General features: G+C 37.8%; 1 protein-coding gene across 3 annotated transcripts; it reads right to left on the bottom strand.

Annotated features, from left to right (window-relative positions):
- Positions 1 to 6: 6 nt before the first annotated feature.
- On the bottom strand, positions 7 to 10,791 carry nfe2l1a (nfe2 like bZIP transcription factor 1a). 3 transcript variants are annotated; one of them, XM_052550128.1, is made up of 6 exons: positions 10,624 to 10,791; positions 9,056 to 9,725; positions 4,469 to 4,660; positions 4,029 to 4,118; positions 3,760 to 3,903; positions 7 to 3,121 (listed from the first exon to the last, which is right to left on the bottom strand). In XM_052550128.1, exons 2-6 carry the CDS (start codon positions 9,575 to 9,577, stop codon positions 1,886 to 1,888), a joined length of 2,184 nt encoding a protein of 727 aa, XP_052406088.1. In that variant the 5' UTR covers positions 9,578 to 9,725; positions 10,624 to 10,791; the 3' UTR covers positions 7 to 1,885. The 3 variants fall into 3 exon arrangements, with proteins under 3 accessions (XP_052406088.1, XP_052406090.1, XP_052406089.1); XM_052550130.1 differs by having other exon boundaries at positions 3,760 to 3,816; XM_052550129.1 differs by having other exon boundaries at positions 9,056 to 9,694.
- Positions 10,792 to 10,800: the final 9 nt, after the last annotated feature.

The following is a 10,800-nucleotide window of genomic DNA, read 5'->3' as shown; positions in this document are numbered from 1 at the left end:
TGAAAATTACATACAATAAATATTTTAATTGAAACAAGAACAATCTCAGCTCATCACCAAAAACGTATTCACTGCAAAATGTTTAACAAAAGGTACAGCTGAATATAAAAAGGTTTAGATTATTTACAAGGCTTTTTAAACAATGAAATCAAATTCAGACCTGATATTTAAAAAAAAAAAAAAAAAAAAAAAAAACATTTAATCAATGAATTACAATAAATTAATGCAAATTCCAATAAAACCACACGTACTCAAAGACAAAACTCATTAAAAAAGTTGTGGGTCAAAAATACTTTAGTCTTTTTAAGTGACTGTTTCTCCAAAATTAACTTCAGATGACATGAAGGTGGTTCCTGTAATAAAATGGCAAACCAACACTTATACCATTAAAGTATACTTCGTATACGTGCACATATGCTAGCGTACATCTATGCGTACAGTCGAACCTGTGTTTTTCTCCTTAAGACCGATAAAATGTCTTTGTCCTTTTTTTTTTTTGTAGCTCTCGTATGACACTCACTCAAGTGTTTGTAAATGTGGCCGTCTGTTGTTGCAGTCTCTGCTATTTTGTTGTTCCATTTCTTCAGTTTCATTTTCTACTGTGAAACAATGGTCCAGGCCAGTGCTGCCACTTTGTGGAAAAACTGATTAGTGCAAAACTAAGTCAATGTGCATGTGCGACCTGCATGTATAGTACGCACATTATATTTTGGTGAAGAGACTTTGCATCACGCACACTAGCTGTTTCAATCCAAAGATTCCAATTAAACTTAATGTGCAAAACTGGAATATTGCATAAAACATTTGCGAATAAAGCATAGTTTCCATCCAACAAGTCAAAGAGAACAAAATCGTCACTTCCTGATAATCTGACACTAAATAGCTTATCACTAAGAAAAGTAGGCAAAGCCACTAAATATATTTTTCGTATATTAAGTTGCGCCTCAGAGTAAGCAGATTAAACAAATGCGGTCTTTTCTTTTGGAGGGAGATGCTGCTGTTTGGGAATGCAGTTGTGTAATACAATTTTAGAGAAATCCTTTGATGATAGACTTTGCTCTGGCATTTCAGAATGAGATCAATCCACTGGTTAGTCAAGTTATCCTGTCCCATCGTGCAAAGTCACATGACGACTTTTGATGTGCATGCTGAAATTTATTCCGTAAATGTGTTTACATTGTAATTTATGCAAATTTTTTCTTATCGCATAAAACGTTTGTTCTACTCAGTTGTGTTCAAAAGTTGTTTTTTTGTACGCATAAAAATAGGTGGATGGAAACAGCTACTGTAAGTGGTATACTTTGGCCTTTAGTAGTAATTAAAATGTATTAAAACTTTGTTTCAGTGCTTGGATTCCAAGCATAATTGACCATTTTCTGCTCTAACATATGCTTATTTTGGTTTTCTGATTTTGGAAACAATTTCAGACACTCCTTATATTCTTGTAGCCAAATTTGGTTTATAAACTGGACATGAAACAGAAGTTGTAATCAACCGTTCTTTCCTATGGTTATATATCAGAGTGAAGCTTCTTGAATGAGAATTGTTCACTTTCTCAGTGAAACCTCTGTACAATGTGAAATGGACAACAGCGGCGAGCATCATCTTGCACACAAACTTCAGTTTTGCTATCCACTACAGTAGGTTTTTAGAGTACATACAGGCCTCTAGCATAAAAGATCATGGAAACACTTGATGGGGTCCTTTAACATCAAAACTTTGTGTTACTATGTGCCTACATAATACAGTACATTATCAATGATGATCACTTGGGTAACAATACCCTACTTGGTTCAAACTCCCATTGACCTGTGGAAAACCAGCTGGTGAACTTCACAGCAGAGAGCTTTTTTCCTGAGCCTATTAATTGCATGAGTCCTCCATCTCACTTCTTGTGTTTTTGTCTCTTGTTAAGTTTGCGTCTGGAGTGTGAATCTGATCTGCGCTGTGATGTTACAGGACTGCTGCTGTCTTGCTGCAGAGTAAAGTTGTTGTCAGAGTACAGCAGTACCTGTTCCTCTCTTAGTCTCTCGTGAACCCCTTGATACAAGCTATTAAGATGCTGCTTCATCTCCCTGATGGAGCGCAAGATCTCAGACTTTTCCCTGAGCAGTTTAGCCCGGAGGCGTCGCAGGCTATCCACACTGCACTCCAATCCCAGCAGGACATCTAGCTTCCTCCGACGACAGTTCTGAGCAGCCATTTTGTTTTTACCCCTGCGGCGGATGTCTCTGATGAGCGTAAGCTGAGCCTCATTGAGATGGTATTTGGCTAGCAAGCGATTGAATTCATCGACGGGTAAGTTTACGATGCGTTCATTGGAGAACGGGATATTCATCAAACGTGTGCGTTTCTCGTTGCGGCTGGAAAGATGATCCAGCATTTTGTTTTTTGGCAACTCGTCGGAAAGATCTTGTGGAGGTTTCCTCTGGGTTTGAGGTTGGTTGTAGGTATGATCGTGTCCGATGTGCTCGAGCCAAGGAAGGCGATGGAACTGGCTGGCTTCCAAAAAGCTTGATTGACACATTTTGGTTTGTTCTGGCATGTACCCGCCCACAGCTCCGTCCTCTTCCTTGATATGGGTGTAGCCCTCAGCGCCTTCCTCGGCCATCAAACTAGAGGTTGGGCTGAACAGTGATGAAGAGCATGAAGAAGATGAGGAGGAACTGGAAGATTCAGATCCACTAGGAGAGGCAGGGCTTTGACTGTAGTCCAGTGATAAACCAGAGTCAGAATCCACTGGGTTTAGCTCTTCAGACTGTTCCTGGCTAAGTTCTTGCAGAGCCAAATCCATTCGTTCAATCTCATCAAGCATGGCTTCCTCAAAAAAAGGATCTATAGGGATTGGCGGGCTAGCCCCAGTAGTCAGAAGGAGGTCTATGATATCAGAGTCTTCAAAAGCTTCTGCATTAGGAGTGTCTAAATTTATGTTGGGCATAGAGTTGTTGTTAATACATGTTTCTTCCATGGTGATGCTGTTTTGTGCTTCAGTGGTTCTTGGCAGCATGGCTTGGTGAAGGCTAACAGCCTGATGAATAAAGTTTTCCATTGATCCAATATTTCCGTCTGAATCACTGTTACTGTATGGAGAATCGCCTATTGTTTCGGCTGTATCCATGTCCTGTAAAGATAAGAGAAGTAAAAATGTTTTCAGACTGCCTAGTCAATAAAACTTGTCACCTGCTCCATATATTCTAGAAACCAGAGTATTCTATTCTAGAGTAGTCAGTAAAAAAGTATGTATCTTTAATGATTAGTTTATTATATGTTTTACTCCAAACCATTGTGAAGAATAATTATTTAAATCATAGCTGGCTAATATATTCATATATTGCATAAACGTAACTGTTTATTTATGATGACTTTTCTGAGGTAAATATAACTTCACATGACGTGTTGTTCACCAGTGGTTTTGATGAGGTCTTTTCAGTGGTTTAAATAATGATTTGGTCATTACACGAGAGACAGTAGTTATGGAAATGTTTAATTTTGTTATTTGATTGCATTATTCTCATTTAAGTATATTTTAAACATACAATGATCAAGGTAGTTTATATAGTCCATAGGGACACTGAGTTCTTTGTGTAACCTGTGCACGTAACTGCTTTAGGCTGAAAAACAACTTCTAAAGAGGAACCATGTACCAGGAACAATTCGTTCTGAGACGGTCCGTATCAGGGAGAGGTGCATGAGATGTACACGAGTTATGAGGTGATGTGAACTTTGGGACTTTACAGGAAGATGTTTGTCATTTCATACCTGGGATTCCATGATGGCCAAAACATCTTGCCATTGTTGCTCTAAAGTTGTTGATTCCTGTTCATGCAACAAGGGAGACATTAGTGGCCTCTGAAACTCCAAAAGTGCATGTTCTCCTACATTCTGTACATCAGGACCCGTCAACTGAGAAAATGAAGATTTTGGAAGACCTGAATTTTCTTTTTTATCTCTATCCAGCTCTAAAACAATTCCCGCTTTAGAAATTGTTGTAAAAATATGAAATGTAGCAGCCTCGATTAAGTTTTTACCTCTGGAACTCCTTCTGAGGGGAAGTTGGCATCGATGCGAGGTAAGCACTCATCAATGGAAAGAGAAGCATCGTCCCTTACACCTGACAACTGAAAGAGGAGCGAGTGAGCATGAGGAAATTGTTTTCTACAACTCATATCACTCTGTTATCTGTCAAGGTCAAACTATGACGGCAATGGTGCACTGCTTTGGAATGTGGAAAGACATCATAAAGGTCAGCAGTAACGAGGTCAATAAATTCACTGCCAAATCTAATTTCCACACAATATGTTCACTCAATTTTGAGTGTATTTTGAGTCCTATTCACAGTATTTCAGTAGTTCAGCTCAATGTACTTCTCTCCAAGTCAAAAATAATTTGATGGAGATGACAAGTACTAAATAAATGTAAACAAAAAAAGACTATGTTTAGTGCCTTGTGAACATGTTCACTGTCATACCTGTAGATCTTCTCCAAAAATCTGGTTGTGAAATGGATTTGAATTTCTCCAGCTATCCACCATAAATTCATCATCTTCCTCTTCTTCCTCATTAAACAAGCTGAGAGATTGAGTTCTAGCATTTTCCAGCTGATCCTGGTAGACATTTTGCTGAGGTTCCTGCTCCCAGAAGAAAGACAAACCATCTTCGTCCTGCAAATGCAAAAGTATCATTTCAGGAAGTATGTTCTCTAATGGATAGGAAGGGGTGGTCTCGGATAAGTCAGGATGGTCTATTGATGCCCTCATGTGATTTTGGAAACCTCCCATATGAATTTTAATTACGAGTTTGTTGCATTCAAGTGCTTTTTATGTATATATATATATATATATATATATATATATATATATATATATATATATATTTTTTTTTTTTTTTTTTTTTCAAATATTTATAATAATCTGTACTACCTACAGTAGTAACATCAAGATAATTGATGAATAACTTTTATATATGGTATCCATACATTTGCAGCCAACAGACAGTTCTTGGCTATAAATAGAGCTAACCTTTCCTTGTTCTGGAGGAGGATTAATGAAAGCGATTGGTCTCTTGGGTGTCTGTGCCGTTGTTACTGGAAGTCCCCTTAGCTTCCAGAGACCCCTGTGGTTCTTGTGACAAGCATTGCAGTTGACTAATATGTTTTTTGGTATTAGGGGAATAACAAACCCAATCCCCCTGCCTTATAGTTAAGGTTAGGGTGTCACTTAATCATGTAACCTATTCAGTACACATCAACATCCACACCTACATATGCTCAGTCCTAGAAAGGTTTTGACAAGGTCACTGTGCCTGTTTATGTTTAAGCTTAAGGTAGGCAGTGGAAGTTGTTCATGTACTGTCCGTTGAGTTGGTTTTGAGGGGATGGGCCTAGAAACTTGATCAGTAGCCGGTAAACAGGCATTGCACAAGCAAATTCTCCGATTACAAAACAAGCCATGCTGGTGCTGGACGCCAAGCCAGCACATGCTCAGGCATTTCTAACAGCGGTCAAACTTCAAGTTGGGGTCACAACAAGCCTGCCTGGTCAAGTAAAGATGCCCTCGTTTGAACTACGGTGATCCATATGTGTTTTTTTCAAAACTAAAAATTATGATTTTTTTTTGTTGAGAAATTAGAAATTGCAATTCTGAAGAAAAAAAGTTTATTTCAGTAATTGATAAAACCTGATTCCTTTCGATACAAATATTTATTAATTTGAATGAGGAAGTTAAATAAATGATACAATGACTACTTCATAAAGCCTTTTTCTCTTATGACATGACATGCAGGAAAAAATATTAGGCTAAATCGGGTGCACAGTTTACTAATTCGTTCCCTCAATGTACTAAAACGTGCATACTAAAACGTTCCCTCGATTGACTATTTCGTTCAGTCGATTTATAAATCGTGCACACGATTTAGCAAATCAAGGGAATGCAATAGTAATCATGTGCACGTTTTAGTACATTGAGGGAATGAATTAGTAAATTGTGCGCACAATTTATTTATTTTTTCTTGCATGTCATGTGCGGGGGTCCGTACTTTCCTGAATTAATCAATGTGTTTGAAAAAAATTGGTTGAATGAATGATTCAGTGACTCGCTCATAATGAATCAAAGTGTTAAAGCAAATTGACTTAACAAATAGTTCAATGACTGACTCAAGAAAGTCTAATAACATCTTAACGATGTTGAAAAGACCAAATATACACAATAAAAAAAAAATGTTGATTTATCCACCAGTTTGATCGTATGTCATAGAGACATTGCTGAATCGTTTTTTTACAATAAGTGATAAGTGAAGCTAGTTGTTCGCTATAGCTCTAATTTGCCGTCATCTCACAACAATTTAAATGAATGTTTTAAAACATGTATCATTTAAGAACATTGATGGGTAATCTTTAGAAAATCCCAAAATGAATATCAATTTCATCAATTAAATAATCAAAAGAATCCTATCACAAAATTGTGTGTTCCAACCCTCAGCTAAACTGAATTTAACTTCTGTTAACTAATCATTTTAGAGATGTTCAAGTGTGTGAGGAAGGATCCCTTTTCTCCTAACTGAATGCTTCTAATAATCCCTAAAGAAAAAATAGTCAACAGTCTGATCCAGCAACACCATGCTGCCCGTCAGTACTGGTCAAATGTGCCATAGGGCCGAATTTGCAGGCTTTTCTACACATCACACTAACAAACTGACTGGCTCTTGGTTCAGAAATAGCCCTGTGGATCATGTGCATGGAAACCTGTCAAATCTGATCTGGTCTGCACATGTGAGGACTTGACAAACGCATGGCAACTGTTTCTAAGTACAGGGTCCTTACTCAAGGGGAATTCAGACTCACTAACTGCTATCTTATTCTGTTACAAAGCCAGCTGGAGGAAGAGAAAGTAAAAAGCATTCATTTGAAATTTCCCTAGCTATCTCATTGAGTTGATGCATGTCTGCAGAAAGCAAAAGAAAGTGGCTTGATGCTTCTCACAAATGTCAACAATGTGTGCGCACAGCCAGGCAGATGCTCACAGTCACACTAAATAGTCTGCTGGACAGTGTTTGCAGTTTAACTCACGAAAAATGAGTAGTTTACTCCTAGTTTACTCAGCCAGAAGCAGTGGTTTACAGTTAAAACGCCTACCGTAATAATGTATTTGTTTCTTATAACTCACAGCTTTTCATTTCACATGATGTTAACTGAAGGATTGGAGTGGTGTGAATTATTGTGATGTTTTGTATCAGTTGTTTGGACTCTCATTCTGACGGCACCCATTCACTGCAGAGGATCCACTGGTGAGCAAGTGATGCAATGCTCAATTTCCCCAAATCATTTCTGATGAAGAAACAAAATCATCCTCAGCATGGATGGCCTGAGGGTGAGTACATTTTTTAGCAGATTTTCAATTTTGGGTGAAATATTCACTTTGTCACTAAAGTGTTTTATATGCTTTTGATTTTATTTTGGAGTGTTTCTACTTATTCTTGAGTCTGAAAATCATTAGCTCCAGTTGTGTATACAATATAGAAACGTATATAACATGCTAGTATACAGGCCAGCCATCATGTGTTACCCCCATGACCCAGAATAATCTGGGTCTCAAGAACCTCTCATGGTCAGTAGAACAAAAAACAACATGCAACGGTTAAAGCTGCAGTAGGTAACTTTTGTAAAAATCTATTTTTTACATATTTGTTAAACCTGTCATTATGTCCTGACAGTAGAATATGAGAAAGATAATCTGTGAAAAAATCAAGCTCCTCTGGCTCCTCCCAGTGGTCCTATTGCCATTTGCAGAAATACATCGTCCCCGGAAAGAAACAACCAATCAGAGCTGCGGTCCGTAACTTTGTTTGTGTTCAAAATGTAGAAAAATGTATATAATAAGTGAGTACACCATGAATCCATTTTCCAAACCGTGTTTTTAGCTTGTCATGAATCACTAGGGTGCAGCTATAATAAGTGTTTGTATTCTGACTGTTTTAGATTGCTTCGGGGGCACCGCGGCGGAGTAACCCAGTACCTTTGTGATTCTTCATAGACATAAACAGAGAGAAGTAGTTCCGGCTACGATGTTCTTCCGCAAGACGCAAGCAGTTCTGTTTATTAACCGCTAGAGCGTCAAAAGTTCCCTACCACAGCTTTAAGTAACGCACGGAGAGGAACTCCAGCCAAGCTGAAGGAGCAGATGCTTGAAGTTGCTTAACACTCAGCTGTGCCTCAGGACAAAGACAGGGACACATGTGTTTGCCCTACTAAATAACAAACCATTTGCATATCCAGACCAGACATGTCTGGTATACAGACAGTTCTGTCTGGGTGTGTGTTTACAGAATTACTATTAGTGAAATGAGTTTTATTTGATATTGTTAAGTTACTTATGTTTTAACAATATTTGAATGAATGCATATCGTGATGTATAGTGTATAGTCTTCTTTAAAGTAATTTTGTATGTGCATTAACTTATTTCCAGGTAATTTTGCATTGCTATTGGAGATAAGAATTGTGGTGCACAAATAAATGTACAAATATTTTTACACTGCCACTCAGAATACTAAAAACAGCTATTATGAAATATTTTTACAATTAAAAAAAGTTGTCTATTTGATTATATTTTCAAATGCAAGTCATTTCTATGATGGCAAAGCTGAATTAGTCATGAGACATATTTTTCAAGATTTTTTGATGATAGAAAGCTCAAAAGAACAGCATTTATTTGAAAATAAATGTACTTCACTGTCACTTTTGATCAATTTAATGTGCCTTGCTCAATAAAATTCTTAAATTTCTTTCAAATAAGTCTTACTGACCCCAAACATTGGAGAGGCAGTGTATATAATTATATATATTCTCCAAACAATTATGTTTTATTTTATTCTTGTTATAGCTTTTTAGAAGCTTTAAAAAGAAAAACTAAATGTGACAGTCAAATATCCTTGCATGGAGGGTGATAGCACCAACTTTCCTTCCTCGACTATTTACTTGAACTTTTATGTAACAAACCAGAAAACAGGTAATTGACAGAAAAAGACGAACATTTTTGAACATTTTCACTGACTTCACAGCTTACCTCTTTAATGGGTTCATCGTCTTCTGGATGGTCAAGGCTTCTAGGCATGTGCCCCAAATCTCTAAGGGTTTGATCCTCATCTATGTCATATCCCAGCTCCCCTCCACTTCCCAACCTCATGCTCAGCTCTGAGGGTTCCTCCACATCTGCAAGTCCTCCACCTTCCTCAAGGAGACCCACTTCAGCTGGAATGGAGACCCCATTGTCCGGCTCCCTGTGGACCAACCAGGCTTCCAGCTCCGCCGCCGGCACCTGCAGGCGGTCTAGGGAGCGAACCCAATTCAGAAGCCTGCGAGCTGTGAAGAACCCATCCAGATCTGCACTTTTTGGGTGCAGGTTATATCCATCCAGGATGTTTCCAAGATTGTGGAATTGAGTCCGAGTTAGAGCTGAATTTGGGCCCAGAATGATTTCGCTAAAAGGGGGCAGGTAGGGATCCACGTCCACACGCTTCCCAGCCAGACTGAGAAGAATAGCTACTTGGATCAGGCCCTCTGTGAGGTACTTCTTCAGGTCCGGCATGGCCCAAACCAGTGCCAAGAGCAAAGAATGAGCCAAGTCAGTCTCAAATTGAATATGAGCGTGTTTGTGTCTGTGTATCCAGCTTTAGAATTTCAAAACTTTCTCCATGAAGAAAAACTTCAAGTTTTTTTTTTTAGTTCACAAAATCCTGAAACAGAATTGAAAAATGATATAAGAATGTAAGTTTCACACATTCTCAGGTAATGTAGCTTAGCCTATAATGCTTTTATAAAAAGAAAAAAAAATAAATAAAAAAAATAAATATATATATATATATATATATATATATATATATATATATATATATATATATATATATATAAAACACTTAAAATGTTTTATTGTAAATGGAAAACCATATTTTAGTTATAAAGGCTATTGAATAGTAGCATTGTTTACTAGTGTACAATATAATTATACTACGTATTAAACGCATTGTTGAGTCGCTGGCTTCTGATTGGTCAATACAGCGTTCCAGCTGTGACCCAGCTGTCAAAATGTCAAACATATCCTAGATGAACAATTGTAGGGTGGACACGCGCAACTTCTCGAATGTTCTGTTATCTTGAGCACAACACTCAAGATCATAAACTGCAATCATCGACTCGTGACACTCCCACTGACACACTTTCTTTCCTCATAACCGGGCAACAGGCGACTGAGTCACCCCAAGATTTAACCAAAACCTTTCTCATGAAATAAACACTACAGTGTTAGAGTTGGGGTTTATTCTAAAGAAAAAATAAATAAAAAGAATAATAAGATGTTACACATTTTAAGTAATAAAATACTGCAAAACATGCTTGTTTCCCCCCTTTCATAACTCATTGCCTACATGTGACAAGCAGGATCAATAGCGATGAAACACACATTTACAGTTAGGCTAACGCACGGCACGAACATCGTTACACTGATAAAATACAACTTCGGCTGCCTTGAATATTTTAAATGGATTAATCTTTTAAACTGAACAGTAGGCTATAACGTTGTTCTCTGTTGACAATAGCTGATGTTTATATTATAAAAGCTGTGGCTAATAAAACTACCTTGTTTGCGGATGAGAGGTTTTGTGAGAGCGGGATACTCCTCCTGAGTGAGCTGATCCTGAATCACACCACTTCACATGCTCTATAACAGTGCGGAGTGTATTTATACGGCAGAAGTAAGCGGTGGAAAGTATTGGTCTCCTCCCCACGGGTCGTCACGTGAGGAGACTTTCTGTT

Source organism: Carassius gibelio, chromosome B3 (assembly GCF_023724105.1).
Source record: "Carassius gibelio isolate Cgi1373 ecotype wild population from Czech Republic chromosome B3, carGib1.2-hapl.c, whole genome shotgun sequence".
Lineage (NCBI taxonomy): Eukaryota > Metazoa > Chordata > Actinopteri > Cypriniformes > Cyprinidae > Carassius > Carassius gibelio.
This window is presented reverse-complemented; position numbering and strand designations above follow the sequence as displayed.

Coding starts and splice junctions, on each gene's coding strand:
- nfe2l1a (XM_052550128.1), bottom strand. CDS start 9,577: ATGCCGGACCTGAAGAAGTACCTCACAGAGGGCCTGATCCAAGTAGCT. Junction 4,661..9,055: donor ACGATGAACCCATTAAAGAG/GTAAGCTGTGAA, acceptor TTGCATTTGCAG/GACGAAGATGGTTTGTCTTT. Junction 3,904..4,028: donor CCTCAGAAGGAGTTCCAGAG/GTAAAAACTTAA, acceptor TCATTTTCTCAG/TTGACGGGTCCTGATGTACA.